Source organism: Mastomys coucha, unplaced genomic scaffold (assembly GCF_008632895.1).
Source record: "Mastomys coucha isolate ucsf_1 unplaced genomic scaffold, UCSF_Mcou_1 pScaffold8, whole genome shotgun sequence".
Lineage (NCBI taxonomy): Eukaryota > Metazoa > Chordata > Mammalia > Rodentia > Muridae > Mastomys > Mastomys coucha.
Genome location: NW_022196914.1, coordinates 4,547,727 through 4,568,461, shown reverse-complemented (window position 1 = coordinate 4,568,461; position 20,735 = coordinate 4,547,727). Strand labels below are relative to the sequence as shown.

At 39.7% G+C, this 20,735-nt stretch overlaps 1 protein-coding gene across 2 annotated transcripts in view; it reads left to right on the top strand.

Moving 5' to 3' along the window:
* The window catches only part of Wdr70 (WD repeat domain 70), a 227,894-nt gene that overhangs the window by 4,238 nt on the left and 202,921 nt on the right, over positions 1-20,735 (top strand). Inside the window, exons 3-5 of one of the 2 annotated variants that reach the window (XM_031360273.1) lie at positions 552-635; positions 10,417-10,534; positions 13,119-13,317. In XM_031360273.1, coding sequence (XP_031216133.1) covers positions 552-635; positions 10,417-10,534; positions 13,119-13,317 — 401 coding nt within the window. Of the gene's footprint in view, positions 1-551; positions 636-10,413; positions 10,535-13,118; positions 13,318-20,735 lie in introns of both variants that reach the window. The other variant, XM_031360272.1, reaches the window with a different exon arrangement.

Here is a 20,735-nt window from a genome sequence, read left to right as displayed (position 1 = left end):
TTCAGAAATCCGCCTACCTCTGCCTCCCAAATGCTGGGATTAAAGGCGTGTGTCACCACTGCCCGGCACAATCCTACTTTTAAGAATCTGAAATTTGTATATTTTGAACATTATATTAATGCTCAGAAGTTTTGGATTTTGACTCTGTTTTGGTGGATACCTGTAATAATCCCAGGCCTGGGAGGCTGAGGCAGTAGGATTATGAGTTCAAGCCTAACCTGTGGTCTGAAGCAAGACTAGAAAAACTCTAGAAAAACCACCAACAAAAAAAGTTTTATATTTTATATTTGAATTAGGGATGCTTAGCTAGTAATATCTGTGTATAAATATTCCAAAATAAAACAGCAGCACCATCTCTTGATACTTGAAACACTTCTGGTCCAAGCATTTTGGGTAGTAGTGAATTTGTATGTTTACCCCTTACTATTTTATCATCACTCTCTTGGAAACATGCTGTCAAGTAGACACATTGAATGGTTGTTGATCCGTTACCTAAAATTTCTGGTCAGCCTATTGCAAGGTGGTCACAGTGATGTTTGCTCTACTCCTAGGGAAGAAAGCTCGCACGTTTGACTTGGAGGCCATGTTTGAGCAAACTCGAAGGACAGCGGTGGAAAGGAGCCGGAAAACACTGGGTAAGCAGCACAAGTATTCTCCCTCTATTGGCTTCAATGATGGGTAAACCCTATACAGTTATATTGACAGTGATAAAGCAGGAAAAAACCTCCAAAATGTTGTTTTTATTTACAAACATCCATTTAATTTAAAACTGAATTGCTAAGAAAATTGTAATTGCTGGTACCTTCTGACAAAGAATTTAAAGTATTTACATTTCTTTTTAAAGATGACAAAACTTGTATTTTACTTGGATAGAGAAGATCTACATACCAGAATCTTGTAAAAGTGTGGCCTATGGGGGCTGGAGAGATGGATCAGTGGTTAAGGGTACTGGGCTTGATCCGTAGTATCCACGTGGGTGCCCAGAGGTATTCTTTTTGGGTCTCTGTGGACAGTAGGCACATGTGATGCACAGACAAAGATGAGGCAAAACACTCATGCCCATGAAGTTTAAACAATAAAAATGTATTTTATGAACAAACAAGGATCCACTATTATAATTTATAAGAAGCAGAATAGCAGTTTCTTTAATATCTCTCCTCCCACCTCTGTCTGACTTTCATTTTTTCTTTCCTGCTTACAGTGGAACCAGTATTTGGAAGGCTGGGCCAGAGGTGACTGTCACCATTGCTTGTTGACCCAGACAGTATAGAACATTGTGACATACACTGATGTGGCTGCTGCTGTTGAGTCCCTGCTTTAATGAGCTGTAGGAGATACTTAATGAAGCCTTATTTCCAGACTGGCTTTTCCAGATGGTTGGCAGTTCTAGGACCACCTTAGGGTCTTCGGAGAACACAGGCACTGTGCTTTCTTTGGGTCTAACTCAGATCTCTCTTACAGTAGAGGAAGGGCTAGAGTCTGGTAACAGCTGCATTTAAATCAGTGCTGGGATAGTACTTGCCATGTTTGTTTATTTTTATTTTTTATTTTTGTTTTTGCTTGCAGTTTTGAGACAAGGTCACACTCTGTAGTCCTGGCTGACTCTGTGTAGACCAGGATAGCTTTGACTTCTGGCAGGGTATCTCCTTCAGCCTCCTGAATGCTGCTGAGATGACAGGAATGAGCCACCGATACCTTGATCATACCCAAATTTGATTTTAGTGAGGAAAAAAAAAGATATGGGACCTTAGGTTTGAACTCATGGACCAAGTTATCCTTCTGTCTCAGCTCCCTGAGCACCAGGTGTTTAGAAGTGCACTACTGTGCCCAGTAGTTAGTTTTGATTTTAAAATGCTGAATTATGGGGCTGGAAGGATTAAGAGCACTAGATATTCTTCCAGACCACCTGGGTGGAATTCCCAGCATCCACTTGATGGCTCACAACTAACTCTTTGACCTCCAGTGTCTGGGGATATGACACCCTCTTCCAGCCTCTGTGGACACTGCACATATATGGTGCCCAGACATACATACAGGCAAAAGCACTCATACATGTAACAATAATAAATAAAATGTTCAAAAGTTAAAATGGTGCATTATTTAGCAATAACATTACTATATGGTTAGTGAACTTGAAGCTAATATCATTGGAAGTAAGCCTTGTTGGTGAGATGTAAAGACGTCTATGTGCATATATTTATATGTACATATATATAGTTTTTGAGACAGGATCTCACTAAAACTTATCATATAGACCGGACTGGCCTCAGACTTAAAGAGATCCTCAGCCTCTGCTTCTTGAATGCTGGGATAAAGACATGCCACTAACCCTCCCCCCTGGTACCCTCCCCCCCCTTTTTTTTTTCTTAAGACAAGGTAGCCTGAAACTTGGTATGTAGGTTAGACTGGCTTCTAACTCAAAGAGATCTACCTGCTTCTACCCCCCAAGTGATGGGATTAAAGGCATATAACACTGTGTCTGGCTACTACTGCTTCTTTTTTTTTTTAAACTTGATTATGAGAAATTACAAAACTATAAATATTACTATTTATATAAACTATTATTCATGATTAGTGTTCTTGCTATAATAATAAACATTTTTATTTGCTTTTCCTCTCTGATTATTTTGAAGCAAGTCTTAGCCATGTTGTCTCATCAATAAATATCTTAGTCTATGTCTTACCCTTCTTCCATCCCTCCCACCCTGTTTATTGAATTCAGTTCCTTGCATATGGTTAGGCAAGTCTCTACCAGTGAAGTACATCCTTGCTCATGTTTTTAAAGAGAGTTGGAAGTCTTGTTAGGCAGGCCTCAAACTCTCAGTCATCTTACTTTAGCCTCCCAAATTTGAGATCACGGGGTCGTACCACCGTGTCTGGTGGAATGTATGTGTATACATGTAAAGCTAGGTGTGGTAGCATGAATCTAATCACAGTGCTTTTAGAGCAAGATGGGAGAGGAAGTCAGGAGAATTCCTGCAACTCATGGGCGGGCCAGCTAGTCTGATGTACTCAATGGCAAAAGAAAAGTACTTGGCAACAATGTAGAGGGCAAGAATTGATGGCAGAAGGGATGTCTCACCTTCATATGCACAGGACTGGTTGGGGGCGGGGCAGAAAAAAAACATTAGTATCTTCTAAAAGGATAAGTGAAACTGTTTTTCCTACTCAGTACTTGTAACACTAGAATGTGTGAGAGTTTCTCACAGTAAGTAAATAGGTGATCTATGACATCAACTGAAGGTCCAGTAATTTAGTTCAGTTTTGATATCAGCTTCAGATGCTAATCACACATTCTAGAGTGTGTGACCTTGTCTATGATCCTTGGAAACAATTAGGCTGACTGGTTTGTGAGAGTCTAGAGGGTACAGGTGAGCACCAGGTGAAGTGATTCAGTGGGTCAGATGTTCGTCTTCTCTGTTTAAACCCACCCTGAGTGTTCGGCAGGTTTAGATCCATCAAAGCTAATACTTTCTAGAAGATTTTATAGAATGAGTCTATTCCACTTTTCCACAGTAGTAGGGACCCTCCCTAACTCCAGTGATGTAAATGTTGGTATGACCAAAACAGTTCCTTGAAACAAAATACATGTAACATTGTACTCCGGGACATCTGAAAAGGTCAACTTTAACAATGACATAAAATAAAGCAAAACAAAACATGCTATCTTGGGTGTATTTGGAAATAAACAAAGGTTTTAGTGAGTTTTTATGCTATTAGAGGCATCTTGTGTTGTAAGCATCTCATTCAAAATGCTTTGGGTAGCGAGTTTTTTTAACTTAAATAAGTTACATTGTTTCTGACAACATATAGGTTCTCAATACACATTTGAGATATCCCCCCCCCACCCCCCCACAGGGTTTCTCTGTATAGCCCTGGCTGTCCTGGAACTCACTCTGTAGGCCAGGCTGGCCTTGAACTCAGAAACAGCCTGCCTCTGCCTCCCAAGTGCTGGGATTAAAGGCGTGTGCCACCACTGCCCAGCTGTTTTTTCGATTTTTTGAGACAGGGTTTCTCTGTGTAGCCCTGGCTGTCCTGGAACTCACTCTAGACCAGGCAGGCGTCAAACTCAGAAATCTGCCTGCTTCTACCTCCAAAGTGCTGGGATTAAAAGTATGTGGCACCACTGCCTGGCCACATTTGAGATTTAATTGAATTTAGAACTATAATTGTCTGTCGATCGGTCATTTATATGCTTACTTGTTTTTGAGGCACAGTTTCATTTAGCTCAGGCTGGCCTTGAAACTTGACCCTACTGTGTCTACTACATTCATATGCTGGATTACAGAGCTATACCAGTAATGCACAGTTTTATGTGGTGCAAGTGGGGAATGTTGGGTCTATATGACTAACTCAGTACTGCTTTGAAAAGCAATAAAATCCTTATTTGGAGATGATTTTAAATGGTCTAACCTATTAGAGCTTGGCATTATAGGTTGGAGAGCCTAGGTTTAAAAAGCAGCTCCACATTCTACTATATAAGGAAAGCGGGACAGGATTTCAATAATTTTTATCCCTGTCATGTGGATATGATTTATCTCAGCAAATTCTTGGATAGGTTAAAACGTTGGACATCTTACCTTGTAAAGTACTGTTTACATATCTTTTTAAATTTCTGTTGGATATTCTTTTCTAAAGCATGTATGTATTCATACCACTTAAGAGGGGTTTTGAGGAATTATTAGGAGTTATTATTTGTACATTTAAAAAAGTTTGAGGGCTGGGCGGTGGTGGCGCACGCCTTTAATCCCAGCACTTGGGAGTTAGAGACAGGTAGATTTTTGAGTTCGAGGCCAGCCTGGTCTACAGAGTGAGTTCCAGGACAGCCAGGACTACACAGAGAAACCCTGTCTCTAAAAAAAAAAAAAAAAAAAAAAAAAACCAAAAAAAAAAAGTTTGAGGATAAATTCATTTGTGTGGAACTTTCTTGGCCTAGTACCACATTCTTCGTTCAATTTCAACTGTGGCTTTTACTGATTTCAACATGTGAATCTCTATTGAACATTTAGTTGAAAAAGAAAAACAAGGGCTGGAGAAGAGATGGCTTGGGTTAAGAACACTGGCTGCTCTTCCAGGGGTCCTGTGTTCAATTCCCAGCAACCACATGGTGGCTCACAACTATCTGTAATGGGATCCGATGCCCTCTTCTGGTGTGTCTGAAGAGAGCAACAGTGAATTCACATAGACAAAAAAAAAAAAAAAAAAAAAAAAAAAAAAAAAAGTTGTAAGCGATTATTTTTGTATTCTCCCAGCCTGGAACATTAAATTATAGTCAGATTATAAAATTAAAGTTGTTGATACATAATTTCACTGACTTTAAAGAATTATTTGTGTGTTTGTGTATGTGTGTGTGTGAAGAGCGGGGAGGTCGGGGTGGTTTTCCAGGAGTCCTATCTCCTTCCATCACATGGTCATGGGGATTGAACTTGGGTCAACAGGCTTGGCAGCAGGTGCTTTTATAAGCTGTTAGCCTGCTGGCCCTGACTTCTTTACAGTGGATGAATTGCATCATGATGCTCACTGCTGATGGTGAAGTCTTTCCTTTGCTACTCGGATCATACTTAGGGGTTGAGCTTGTGTGACTGAAGATGGCCTTCAAGTCCTGATTTTCTGCTTTCTCCAACCCCGTGATTATAGATGTCTGTTACAGTACCTGGCTTTGAGTATGATTTCAATGGGTGATTTAATATCTGAGAGGAGGAAATACTAAAGAAAAATTTAGAGAGTTGTTTTTTTAAAACCTCACTCCTTTCTAGTTAAATCTTATACTGATGTAGATTGTAGATTAACTTTTCTTGGAACTATTTCATACCTGTATTCCAAAGTACTTTAGAAAACACTGTAAGTTTAATGTTTTCTGTTTTGAAGCTAAACCTCTTCGTTTGCTTTTATAATTAGAGGGCTTTGCTTGATCCACAGCAGCTACATTATTAATATTTAGTGTCATTAATATAGTTTAAGTGCCAACATCTAATTTTGTTATTAAGTAGAACAATGTTAAGTGTAAATTTTCATGACATGGTAGGTCAGTGAAGTGGTATAAATAAACAAGTGAAACTTTTTTTTTTGTTTTTTCGAGACAGCGTTTCTCTGTGTAGCCCTGGCTGTCCTGGAACTCACTCTGTAGACCAGGCTGGCCTCGAACTTAGAAATCCACCTGCCTCTGCCTCCCAAGTGCTGGGATTAAAGGCATGTACCACCACTGCCTGGCACATTTTCATTTTTAATTCCTATGGGTAAATCACATTAGAACATACTCAGATTTATATATTTAGTAATTTTGTTTTTTTGACTTTTGTTTTTGTTTTTGAGACAAGGTCTTGGTAGCCCAGTCTAACCTGGAACTTAGTGTGTATGTAGCTGAAGCTGACCTCAGCTGTATAGTAATCCTACTCTGACCTGCTGAGCACTGGGATAACATACATACAGTATGGTGTGATTTTAGAGAAATAACATATCCAAAATTCGCATTGAGATCTGTGGAAGAAAAAGATGTGCTGGAAATAGGTTTGCTTCTGTAAAGGCAAGGCACATTTAGAGTTTTCGTCCTACTTGTTTCTGTACTGGGTAAAAATGCCAGGGCACCTACAGCCTGGGAATCCGTTTACCTTTGGTTTCTCATCAGTCCATAATGAAAACACTAATTTTTTTCTCTGTAATTTCTTCCTTGAACTCCCATTTTTTTTCCTTTAATCTAATGAAGCAATAGATTGACACAAAACATCCCTCAACTGAAAGTTAACTGTTTTGTTGTTGTTGTTTCTGGAAAAGGGGTTCTCACCATGTAAAATGCTGGCTGTCCTAGAACTCACTTTGTAGAATAGACTGGACTTGGACTCAGATAGAGATCCTGCCTCCAGCACTGGGATTAAAGGCGTACAGCACCAGACTCAGCAGCAGTTGAAAAAGAAATTGGACTTTTTCTTAGAATGAGATGAGTAATTTGGAGGACCAATTCACTGTTATGAAATTCTTATAGTGGGTGGGTCTGCTGAACTAGCCTGCAGTGAAAGTCACACTTGATAGGCCTTTGAAGAGAAGTGTGCCAGCTATTACGTAAGGCAGGGGGTGCTTGTTAGTGAATCCTCAAGAAAGTTAGTCCTCTAGAAAGTCCAGTCACATCAAAGAAGGATCCAGTAGTGGGCCTACACAGTTTGTTACTGAGGCAACTAATGATTCTATTAAGTAGGGAAGTTAATTTGTTTATGCCTTGGAGTTTTCAGCTGTAAAGTGGGATCATAGTATTTGCTTCAGAAATTGTTACACAGATTAATTTATAGAACAAATTTAAAGGCACTTTGCACCTCCATCCACCTGTTAGCTTTTGTTTGTGTTAAGGCAACATGCTTTGGGCTCCTTGTAGAGACGTGGAAGACCCAATTAAGATTGACTCATGTAAGAAGAGTTTAGTGTCTTTTAGGACACGAGTTCTAGCATGGGGCTTTCTCTTGGAGTTGTGGTGTGAGAGCTAGGAGATTTTCCTCCTTCTGCTTTTCGAGCTGTAGGGTGTTGGCTTGTCCTGAGATGTGTCTCTTCATGTTCCCACATTGTCAGAAGTCTTAATTGTCAAATACGGATAAGCAGACTGATAGTCATGGTAGGGCAACTGCTTTGAATACCTCTGTTTAAGAGTGAAAAATGTATATACCACATATATAGCCTGGCACTTCCAAAAATGGTCATTGAAAGTGCAACATATTTTAATTTGGAATCTAGCTCCACCTTCCCTGGGCAGCGAGGGGCCCCGCATGACCAGAAAGGCTTGGTGTTGCCTCCTACACGCAGAAGAAAGAACGACTTTCTTAGCAAGGGTAAGGGGAAATGGCAGTTACGTAGGCAGCTAATCATTTTCTGCCTTACTATACTGTCCTGATCGGGGACAGAGCACGTCTTAAGACCTGGGAGAAAATCTGAGTTTAGAGAAAAATGTCCCCAGCTGGTGGAAGGCTTGACAAAAAGCAGGTGAGGTAGGAATGAAGCTGCTCTACTCAGCAAATCAACCCTGTTGCGTCTGTTCTTTATTTTGTCCAGCCATCTTCAGAATCAGAATATTGGCTCTCGGCCACACTAGTTCAGCGAAGAGCACAGCGTTTACCTTGCCTCTTCCTGAAGAGTTATTTTCTGACTTTAATATGAAAGATTAGTTTCTTTTAAATACTTGCTGGGTATCTCATGTCTTCTATGGCCCGGCAACAAAAACTGCAAAGAATAAAATATTCTTGTTATAAAGCTCTTTGTCACTGTTTAAGTTCAGGTGTATAGACTTAATTGAAATTTTAACTTTAAAAAAAGTTATTTTTGTTTTATTTTTTAAAGATTTATTTATTTGTTTTAAATATATGAATATACTACTGGCTCTCTTCAGACACACCAGAAGAGAGCACCAGATCCCATTATAGATGGTTGTGAGCTACCATGTGGTTGCTGGGATTTGAACTCATGACCTTCACAAGAGCAATTGGTGCTCTTACCCACTGAGCCATCTCACCAGCTCCGGGGCCCCATTTTTTAAAAGACTTATTTATTTTATGTATATGAGTGCTCTATCTGCAGGTACACTTGCATGCCAGAAAAGAGGGCATCAGATCCCAATAAAGATGGTTGTGAGCCACCATGTGGTTGCTGGGAATTGAACCCAGGACCTCTGCAAGAGGAGGAGTGCTCTTAACCACTGAGCCATCTCTGCAGCCCCTGGTCCCCATTTGTAAATGTTTAATACCATATAGCCATAGCCACAGCCTATCTGCACGGCTCCTATGAAACTGAAATCTTTTTTTTTTTTTTTTTTTTTTTTTTTTTTTTTTGGTTTTTTGAGACAGGGTTTCTCTGTGTAGCCCTGGCTGTCCTGGAACTCACTCTGTAGACCAGGCTGGCCTCAAACTCAGAAATCCACCTGCCTCTGCCTCCCAAGTGCTGGGATTAAAGGCGTGTGCCACCACCGCCCCGTGAAACTGAAATCTTCATATCATTAAATAAGGATTTATTTTCCTCTAGTTCTTGGCAACTAATTCTGCTTTCTGTTTGATTTTTGACTGTTTGAGGTTATTTTATATATTCTTGCTATTGCATTAGTGTATTCAGTATTTATTTTTTTGGTGAATGGTTTATTCCACTTAGAGTAGACTTCATGGCATTCATTCATTGCAGAATACCCTTTCTTTTAAAGACTGAATTATAATATTCCATTGTATGGATGTATACTACATTTGCTTACCCATTCATCTCTTGATGGGTACTTTGCTGCACCATTTTGGATGTTTGCAATTACACTATGATTGTGGGTGAAAAACTACCCACTGTTACTACAACCTACTGTTGAAAACTACAAACTGTTTTCAAAACCAAGCAGGCTGGTGCATGACGATGGTGCTACCACACAAGAGAGAGAGCAGGGACATATGCTGGTAATCTGATGCCAGCCTTGTCTACACAGCAAGCTTCAGGCTGGCATAGACTACATAATCAGATCTTAATTCCAAAAAACCTGAAAACTAGTAAGGCAGTGGTGGCTGTACATGCCTTTAATCCCACCACCTGGGAGGCAGAGACAGATGGAGTTTGAGGTCAGCCTGGTTTACAGACCTAGTTCCAGGATAGCCATGGCTATACAGAGAAATCCTTTCTCAAAAAACAATACCAAAAAAACCCAAACAGCAACAAAATATTCCTGGACCCTCTTCAGTTTCTCCTATCCATGCCTACCAGTCAGATTTCTGTGTCATATTATCACTGTGCTCAGCTTTTCTCATGGTGCCTGTGCTGTTCAGTGTTTGCTGTTATTAATATTGTTTTTAATTGTATGAGTGTGGTACGTGCATGTGATAGGCTACATGTATCAGATGCCCCTGGAGCTGGTCTTAAAGCTGTTGTGTGTTGCCTGCTTGACTTTTGGGAACCAAACATGGGTCTTTTGTAAGAGGTCTCACTATGCGGCCCTGGCTAGAGTTCTCCCTTTGTAGACCAGGCTTACCTCCACCATACAGAGATCCACCTGCTTCTTTCTCCCTAGCTTTGGGGTTAAAGGCCTGTGTGCCACCACGCCGTCCTCTGTTGAGCAACCTCTAGCCCTATCTCCACTTCCCATGCCATCTCTCCTGGTTCTTGTTCTGCTGGGGATGAGACCCAGCTCAGTGTGTGTTGGGCAGGTCCCTCTAGTCACACTGTCTTTTTTTTTTTTTTTTCACTTCAGTTTTTCGAGATAGGGTTTCTCTGTATAGTCCTGGCTGTCCTGGAACTCACTCTGTAGACCAGTTTGGCCATGATCTCAGAAATCCGCCTGCCTCTGCCTCCCAAGTGCTGGGATTAAAGGCGTGTGTTAGCACTGCCCAACCATGCTGTCTTTTGTGATTTGATTTTTCACCCTAATATTGATAAATCTGACTGTTGGAAATTGTGTTTACTTTTAATTCTCAGAAGCAAGAGAAAAAGAGGAAGAAATGAACAGAGAAAAAGAATTAAGAAGACAAATTGAAGACATTGAATCAGCACCATCAAGCTCAAGTGCCATCAGAGATCCCTCAAAATCATCATCCAGGTGCCTGGATTTCCCTCAAGACTTCTAAACTCTCATTTTCTATATGTTCATAATATAATTTAGTTAAAACAGATCCACTGTCTCTCCACTTTAGACAGTTTACTCTTAGGCCGTGAAAATGCTGAGCGCCAGCATTGGAGCCTGAAAACTTGTGATATAGTGTTTTAGGAGAAAGTGATTTGGTAAAAACACTTGTTCCATGCATTTTGTTGAACTAGAACCCATTTTAAAGTTTATTTTTGGCTCATCCTGATGGTTACATTATATAGGCAGGCATGAGTCCAACACTATACTAGGGATGTGCCAGCGTTTATATTTGTGATCATTTTCTTTCTTTTCCTTTTTTTTTTTACTGTGATCATTTTTTTAAATTTTTTCATTCTTTTATTGGTTATTTTATTTATTTACATTTCAAATGTTATCCCCCTTCTCAATTTCCCTCCACAAGCCCCCAATCCCCTCCTCCCTCATTTGCTTCACTTTGGGGGAGGCCCTTAGTGGTTTTGAGGTGAGGCGTCTCTGTTTTTAGTCTCTGAAGTAGCTGAGATAGACAGTAAGTGCCACTGTGACGAAGTCAGTGATAGTTCTTAGTGCACAGTTTTAGGGGAGGATACTCTAGAGATCAATAAGGGCTTGTGCATGCTGTATATTTTGTGCATGCTGTATGTTTTTGAGACAGGTTGGCTAGGAACTTCTGTTCTTTCTGCTTCTTCTTTCTGAGTACTGTTATAATAGGCATGTGCTATTATACCTAGCTGTGCACTTAATGGTAAATTGGTATTTATAATGTGAATTAATTTCTGGTCATTCTACTGTATTCCTGAGTGACTCATTGAGACATACACATACATATAGACACACGCACACATATTAGCTATTTGTATTTATTCACTTTTGTTAAGATTCTTGGAGTTTTAGGATTGCAAATGTATACCACTCTGCCTGCTCATTAGTATATTGTATCTATATATTTATAGTTGTTTTTTTTCTTTTTGAGACAGGGTCTCTTTAGGCAGTCCTGGCTGTCCTGGAACTGATTATGTATATGGGGTTGGCATTGAATTCACAGAGATCTGATTGCTTCTGCCTCCTGAGTGCTGGATATATGTCATCCCACTCAGCTATTAAGATATTCTTAAATAACTACTAGGTTATTATTATTATTTTGCCTTTGTGATGTGTTGAGAATCAGTATCATATTCCTTGTAAATAGTTTCTAAAAAACCTGGATTGTTACTGAAATTTAATTTAGAAAAAGATAATTACCTAATATTTCCATGTGTTTTGGCCAGATGTGGTCGTGTACACCCTTAGTACCAGGGCTTGGAGGTGGGGCAGCTGGATCTCTGTGAGTCCCAGGAGTAAGACCCTGTCCCAAAACCAAAACAAAGAAAAATGTTATGTGAACCTGCCCTGGTGGCACATGTAAATGTTACTTGTATAGAGTGGAGGCAGGAAGATTGGGAGCTCAATGGATATATGAGATCCTTCTCAGTCAAAAACCAAAATCAAAATGACAACAACCACTACCACAACCATTTTGTGGATATAAATTGCCACTCATAAATTATGGACATGAAAGACAGGTGTCACTGAGCTGGTGGAATATCACATCAGTTAGGAGAGAAATGTCATGTACATCTGTAAGGTAGAGACTCTTTGGTCATTTACTTTTTAAGAAATCCACAGGCTGGGCATGATGACACACACCTTTATTCCCAGCCCTTGGGAGGCAGAGGCAGGTGGATCTTTGAGTTTGAGGTTAGCCTGGTCTACAGAGTGAGTTCCTAGACAGCCAAGGCTATACAGACAAACCCTGTCTCAAAAACAAACAATCACAGTAGAAGTAGTCAATTGTGCTTATCAATTTACTTTCTAAATCATACTTGGTTGTGGACATCAGTTAATGTTTGGCTCCACACTGACCTGGGAAAAGGGAAGGGAGGGCGTGATTCTGAGCTCTTCTCTCCTGTGTATTGTTTTTCAGGCTTCAGTTCCTGCTTTGGCACCACACTGAATCAAGGATACTTTAAATTTAATCATTATTTCATGGACTTTGGTTTTCAGAATACTAAAATATGTTAAATTTAAAATTAAAGTTTGACATTAGAAGTAAAAAGCCAGAAATGGAATGAGGAACTAACACATTCCATTCAGATTTTATGGAAATATTAGGCTTAGATAATGAACCATGAAATTAACATGGATCAGCTTCACTCTCAGTTTAATGCTTATTTTTGAACTAGTTAACATAGTTAACTTAGCATAGCTGCTAAGGATCAACATTTTAGATAGATATTTTCAGTGGCGAGATAATTTTGCATTAAAAAAAAAACCCTTTCTTTTCATTCTGAGTGCTGGGATTAAAGGTGTGTGAACCAACATGCCAGCCAAGACAAAGTAATATTTAAACAACACATTTATTCACGTAATGTTTGAACTGTGAGTGTAAATGTATTTGGAAATCTCATTCGTTATAGGAGAGGTGGGATTTCCTGAGAGCTTGGGGCCATGTGCAGAGATGCCTGGGGCGATGAAGGGTCTGCAGCAGCAGAAGAAAGAGTGTCTGTTTCTGTGTTTCCAGGGACACAAGCAGCAGTGACAGTGACGACAGTTCTGATTCATCTGACGATGAGCTAATCGGCCCTCCTTTACCCCCTAAAATGGTAGGAGAACCTGTTAATACTGTGGACGAAGATATCCTTGGCCCTTTACCTCCACCTCTGTGTGAAGAAGGAGAGGATGATGATGATGACGAGTTAGAGGATGAAGGAGAAGAGGATGTAAGTATTCAAGGTTTTGTATGAATTTGGAGGAGTTGTAAGTTTTAAGTAGTATAGAGAACATACCCACGTCTGCTAAAGTGCCAGACGTGGGTAGGCTAGCCACCACCTGTTGAGTATAAAAATCAGACTTGGGCTGTAGACATGGCTTAGCCAGTAAAGATGCTAGCGTCTAAGTCTAATGACCTGAGTTCTATCCCTAGGGTCACGTGGTGGAAAGGAGAGAGCTGACTCTGAAAGTCGCCCTATGACTTGTACACACACAGAAATAAGTAGATGTAATTAGTTTTTTTTAAAAAGCAGATTTATTTTTGGTTAGTTTTTAAATTTGTTTCATTTTGTGGTGCTAGAGCTTGAACCCACAGTCTTTGAGTGGTAAGCAGGCTGTCTGTCGCTGAGGAAGCTGATTTTATTACTTTTTCTTGGTTCTCTCCTGAAAATTCAGCATCCTATCTGGGTCATTTACAGCATCACTCTCCTGATATGCCATTCAGAAGCAGTGACTTTAGTAAAAGGTAGAAAAGGGGAAAATGTAGCAGATTTTGGTAAATGGATATTACAGGATAAAATGATAGGCCTCAATTCAAATGTGTCAGTAGTCACAGTAGATGTGAGTAGACTTAACTTGTCATGCATTACCTGAGAAACTGGGAAAGATTCTGTGATTCTATTACATTATTGGTGGTGTATCTAAAATATAATTACAATGAAAGGTTAAAAGTAATAAAATAGAGAAGGATATAGCAGCACAGTAAACAAGTTAGATGATTAATTTTGTCACAAAATTCACATCAAATAATCTTTAGTCATTATAATTAGTGATAAGAGTGACCTCACTTGATGGTGAAAGGAAGTTTGCTCTTCAGAAAAACTTGGCAGTCCCTAATCTTTGTGCATCTGTGGTGTTTGCAGTGTGAAGTGAACGCTGACAGAATTACAAGGGGAAATGGACGAGTGCACTGTCAGAATGATGAAGTCAGATATGTGAGGACATAAGTAAGAAGTATAGGTTTAAATAATACAAGCAAACAGACGTGAGCACGTGTAGTACCCTCATCGAGCATTTTCTTTTTCAGCCTACATAGGCAGTCAAAGCCCACAACGATATCTAGGCCCTAAAGTGCTATGGAAATATGGACTTCTGAGGAACTGAGGTGAAGAGGGGCTCAGTCATGGAGTACTGTGACACGTGAGACAGACAGGGGTTTGGACTGGAGTCAATGTTTATATCTGGTCAGGATTCTTGTGTTGCAACCCAAACCTCCAGGGTGGGCTATGTTTGGAGATGAGGTTTTGAGGTAGTAGTTCAGGTTAAAATGTATCAAAAGAGCCCCTAGAAATTATGTTCTTCAATGAAGAGCCATCAAGACGAATGTGAGACACTCGACAGTGTATGCTTACCTTTATTTACCTTCCTTCCAAGGCCCAAAAGAGCAGCTATTTGAGGATATAGCAAGTCACCAGAATCCAAACTTGACATCCCCTTGACTATAGCCTTCCAGCACCCAGAACTGAGCGGAACACAGTTCTACTAGTTAAGTTACCCAGTGCGGGGTTTATTATGACTGACTGAGCTGACTATCAGGAGTCTGCAAGGCTGAGGAGGAAAAGGGATATTACACACGTGCACATGCTGTAGTATGCAGGATATTGTACACGCGTACATGCTGTAGTATGCAGGATATTATACACGTGTACATGCTATAGTATGCAGGATATTTTATACATGTACATGCTGTAGTATGCAGGACATTACACATGTGTACATGTGTAGTATGCAGGATATTAAACATGTACATGCTGTAGTATGCAGGATATTATACACGTGTACATGCTATAGTATGCAGGATGTTTTATACGTGTACATGCTGTAGTATGCAGGATAATACACACACATGCTGAGGTATGCAGGATAATACACACACACACATGATGTAGTATGTAGGATAACACACATATGGTGTAGTATGCAGGATAATACACACACATGCTGTAGTATACAGGATATTACACACACACATGCTATAGTATATAGGTACAAATATGGTGCTGAGATGTCATGTGATCAAAACATAGGGCTATGTTTTTATCAGAGTAGAAGATGAGGCCTATTAGAACCAATCCAGAAAACATGAAGATATGCTGTCCAGGAGCAGAATTTGATTGAGCCTTGTATCTGGTTATGTTGTTAGGGGGACATGGTCTGGGGTAGGTTATATTCTAACAAGATTGATTATGGGGACATCAGCCTCTCTAGCAAAGAAACTTCATGAGGAGGAGCAGGCCTTTGCCTTGGAACTGATGCGTGAATAAGCCCAAATTATTGCTGTGCTGCAAAGTCAAAGTGTGGTTAAGTTAAGGGCTTCAGAAGTCCATTTGTAAGCTTAAGCTGTTCATAGCTGTTTTACAAATGTATAAAATTACATGGTGGTCAAAGCAAGGCTGTTAGTGACGTGTGACAGCTGGATTTTAAAGTGCACACTTAGTGGTAATGCAAAGCGTATTAGTATCACTGGAGACTTACATCAGACCCACAGAGGAGACAGAATGGGTTGGGGAATTCCCTATATCTGTTTTATTTCCTTCTCTCTCTTTTTGATTCATAGCACAGAATCTCTGAAAGGTTAGGGTGGTGGTGGTGGATGAACAGTTAGCTTGAAGATTTTGAAATGAGAATGTAACCCCAGAATTTATGTTACCTTCAAATGAAGGATTCCAGTTTTCAGATGATAGAGCTTCACTTGGGATGAGTGGAAACTTCTTGCTGTGTTTAAGGTTCTAAGTGAACATACAACTTTTCTCTTTTCTCATAAATTCCAATATCTGGAATGTTGACAGCTTCTTAGGTCAAGTAACAATGGAAATGGAGCTATACCAAAGGACAGCATGAATATTATTATAGGATAAATGGATAATTTCATATGTACATTACAGATGATTTGTGTAGCAATCTGTTTGTTTGTTTGTTTATTCAGACAAGGTATCTCTGTGTAGCCCTGGCTGTCCTGTCTCTCTGTAGAAGAGGCTGGCCTTGAACTCAGAGATCAGCCTGCTTCTGCCTCTGAGTGCTGGGATTAAATGTGCTCCGTTATGCCTGGCTTTGGGTAGCAGTCTTTGGCCTGTATTTCAATACTGAATTCAAATAATTCTGACCTTAGAAGTAATTTTATCTTGTCTGTTTGTACTTAGAGTTTAGAGGTTTGTACTTATTGGTTCAGAAAACTGTTTTAAGGTAATAGTCAGCAAAAGTACACAAAATAGTAATAACTATTGTTATTGTTAACATCATCATCATTTTGGTTATTGTTGTTCTTTTTATGTTTGTTTCTTTTAAGGCAGAGTTTCTTTATGTGGTTTTGGCTGTTCGGGAACTCACTCTTTAGACCAGGTTCTCCTTGAACTTAGAGAGATCAACCTGACTCTGCCTCTGAGTGCTAGGATTAAAGGCATTCCCCCAACCCCCAGTCCCTTGAGCAGAGAACTGTATTTCCAGGATGTGTCTAGATTTCATGGTTAGGATGTATTGGTTGTCCCGTTGCTTGAACACTGTAAGCTCCTTTAAGTCCTTACTTGCTCTTTCTTGTGTTTACATCACACCATTGATTTTTTTGTATCTTCTGCTCTTTTTGTTTTCAGCCATTTCCTGTCTATTTTCTCTTGACCCTAACTTGTGAGCATACTGGAGGTGTTTTGTAGTCTGCTTTTGTCTCCAAGCTACTCTCTAAGCACCTTTCTCTAAGACCAAATGTTTCAGAAGCAGCAGCTGCTTCCGACTTCACTGTTGGTCTCTAAGTCTTTGCTGTCAGCTTCTGCCTTGCCATGAAGACTCCTCACAGGGATCAGTGATGCTCTGAGCATGCAAATCCAGCGTGGCATGGTGGTATGCACTGTATTTCACCATTCTGGAAACTTCAGCAGGAGGATTGCTTTGAGTTTCAAGACAGCCTGGCCATAGGGCATTCCAGACTAGCCAAGGCTATGTCAACATAAACCAAAAGCAAAACAAAACAGTTTGAAAGAGAATAATCTAATCCCAAAGATCTTTTCTCAGGTCTCATTCTACCACGTCTGCAATGTGGAGCATTTTGGCCTCTGCCTTGAAATGAGCTTTTGGTTTGCTGCCTGTCCCTTGACTGATGATGATGATTATTATTATTATTAATTTATTTTTTAGTAGATATTTTCTTTATTTACATGTCAAATGTTATCCCCTTTTCTGGTTTCCCCTCCAACCCCCTTGACTGTTTAATCAAACACCTGCTATGAGGAAGACGCTTTGTAGTTATGGAAGACACACAGGGTAAACTCCAGTGGTATTTGCATGCTGCGCCTACTTCCTAGTTCTCTGCCTTGTCTGGCCTAAGGCCCTCTCCTTACCTCATTATCACTTGTTCCTTAGTAGTTCCTTGTGTCTCCTGCACTTATAGCTCTTGTTCACTCCTGGCAACTAAGGGTAGTATCGCACAGTCTAACTTAGATCTAATTTCTGGCTACTCATGAAACATGTTCATATGTCGTTTCTCTCATGTAGACTTCTTCTAGCTGGACCCATTGCTGTGGGGTCATCATCTCGCTGCTGCAGAGTTAAACTCTCCATAGCACAAGTCCTGCTTGGAGAGGCGCAGAGCAGTGCAGGAGCAGCACCTCATCCGAGGATTTCTGAGGCTAACTTCAGCTTCTTGGTGCTCGGAAAATTTCAGAGCACTGTTATACTTTAATAGGAAAGCAGCTAAGTTCAAATTGTAGAACAGAAAGACACAGTGGGACAACATGAAGTATGAATGTAGACTAACTCTCAGGTTCTGCTGAATGGTCATATCTTACCTAGTTCCAAATGACGTGATGTAGTAGTCTAAGAAAGCACAGACTCGGAAGAATGAAGAGAAAGTCGAAGCATAAGATAAAATGAGTACAGACTATTAGAACCCAAGCTGTGCCCTTGCTGGGTGAGGCAGCAGGGTAGGGGGTGGCACCAAACTTTTACCATCATTGGCACTTTTTTCTGTTATAAAAAAGGTTTTTCTAGGGGCTAGTGAGATGACTTAGCTGTTAGGAGCACTTGCTGTTCTTCTAGAGGACCTGGATTTGATTTCCAGTACTTACAACCATCTGTAATTCCAGTTCCAAGGGATTTGATGACCTCTCTGGCTTCCTATAGTCCCAGCCCTTGGGAAATGGAGGCAGGAAGGTCAGGAGTTTTAAGTCCAGTGAGTTTCATGCCACATAGAGCTATAAAGTAAGACCCTGTCTCTAAAACGCACGTACCACAGACACATGCACATGCACACGCACATGCATGCACAAATGAGTCAAAAAAAAAAAATGAAAAAGAAAAAGAAAAATCCCAGAACAACAAAAAAATGTTGTACAGATAGTTTCTTTACTATTAGGATTGAAATGTTAACTTTCATGTTACTGTTTGCTCTTCTAGACATTTTTGCTAATTAAACAAAGCTGAAATGATCAATTGTACATTGAAGTGAGATTATTAATCAGTATTAGTTGCCTAAAACTGAAGGGGCTAACTATCCTGGTTAGGGCATCATTTTGATTGAATAACTTATAGTCCAGAGACGTAAAAATTCAGATATTCTGTTCTATAACAACAGCAGCACTCAGTGTTAGTAAGTCTAATATGTGATGGGTTTGAATATGAAGGAAATTATGAGACGTTTCAGTGCATAGAAAACTACTGAATAGTCAGTGAATATTGCTCTATTTTCTCTTTTCTCTACAGAGATGTATTTACTTGATTTGTTGGGCTATTAAATGGTAGATTTGCCCTTTAGCCATAGTAGTTAGCCTTACTAGTTGACATCCTGTCCCTTGAAGCCAGTCTGCAGCCAGTAGCTAACCTACTTGATTAGTTAGTACCTTGCTGACTTGCCTGCCAATGGCCGAAAATGCAAAGTAGCAGTGGCTTAACAAAGACAGAAATCCTATTTTCTTTCCCCGTGAATCAGACATTAAATCAACTTGCAGGTTCAGTATATGGCAGATGATTACTTTTTTTCTTCTTTTAAATTCTGCCATCATTATTTGAGCTTTAAGATGGATGTTCAGGCTGTGGTCATGAGTTTTGTAGATCCATGTAGCAGGAAGACAGAAGAGATAAAAAGGCCACTTATTTTGAACCTCGCCTCTTCTGTTTGAGAAGTATAGTATTTAGTTTTGGAAGCCAAGATTCCAGTTATAATTTAATGCTTTTCACACAAAGGATGAATGATAGTGGGTAAAGACTTTATCTATTCCCCAAGCATAAGTCTGTACTTAGTGTTTGATTCTTGGTTATCATTGTTGCAAATCTTTGCTTTGGATTAAAAATTTTTAGCTATTGTTAACAGTTTTTCATAATATATATTCTGTGTGTATGTTTATATGTAATATACTTATTTGATGTTACTCATGCTTTTTGAACATAAGCTACTTTCTCCAAAGGAACAAAAGACAGTTTGTTAAAATGTATATAGAAGAACAATGGAGTCATTCAGTATAGAAATGAATGAAAAGGCAGCTGCTTTGGGGCTATAGCTCAGTAGTTAGAGGGGCTGCCTAGCGTGGATTTGATCTAGAGACACACACATGGGCACACACATACTTTTTCCTCTCTCTAGCTTGAGCAAAATAGTGAGATTCTATCTTAAACAAAATATACAAAAAACAAAGTGTGTGGCTTCTAAACCAATCTTCAGACTCTTAGATTTGGTTACTATACCAGCATGTATGAACTTAATGTGAATTCTCTTGTGTCTGTCTGGCTTGCTTTTTGCTTATTTTCTTGAGAAATGAAGTGCAATGTTTGCAGTTCATTGAATTGTGGGAACACGCCATACAATAAGCCCCAGCAAAGGTTTTAGTTAAGGTCAACTAGATATGTGTCTATTTCATTTGGAAAATCATTGAAATACTTCTTTGGGAAATGAAGGCAGAGATTGTTTTGTTTTGTTGAGTTTGTTTTACAGAAGAATTTGCAGTAAGAGGTCTCAATAGAGAATGTGCATTTTAAATGCTTCCTTTAGGGGAAGTGGCACTATAGTAAAACAATTTATAGCAGTAAATAACATAACTTTCCCTCAGTTGATTTGATTAATATTTTTTTTAAAGGAGGTTTTATGGTAACCCCATTGTTTCTACAACTAAAATGCAGTAAGTCCCCAATTCTCTTATGGACATGTCTAATCTTCCATCAAGATAGGCTAAGACAGAAGCCCTGAATGACAGGCCAATCACACTTTACTCTCTTTAGCCAACTAGATCTCTCCAACAAAGGAATTTACTGGTTTCCAGTGGATCCCAGTCAAATCCTCAGTGCCCCTTTCCCATCTTCCATGTTGATTAACATTTTATCTCACATCCCCTTTGGGTTGGTTATTTTTCTGTCAACTTGACACAAGCTAGAGTCATCAGAGAGGAGGGAG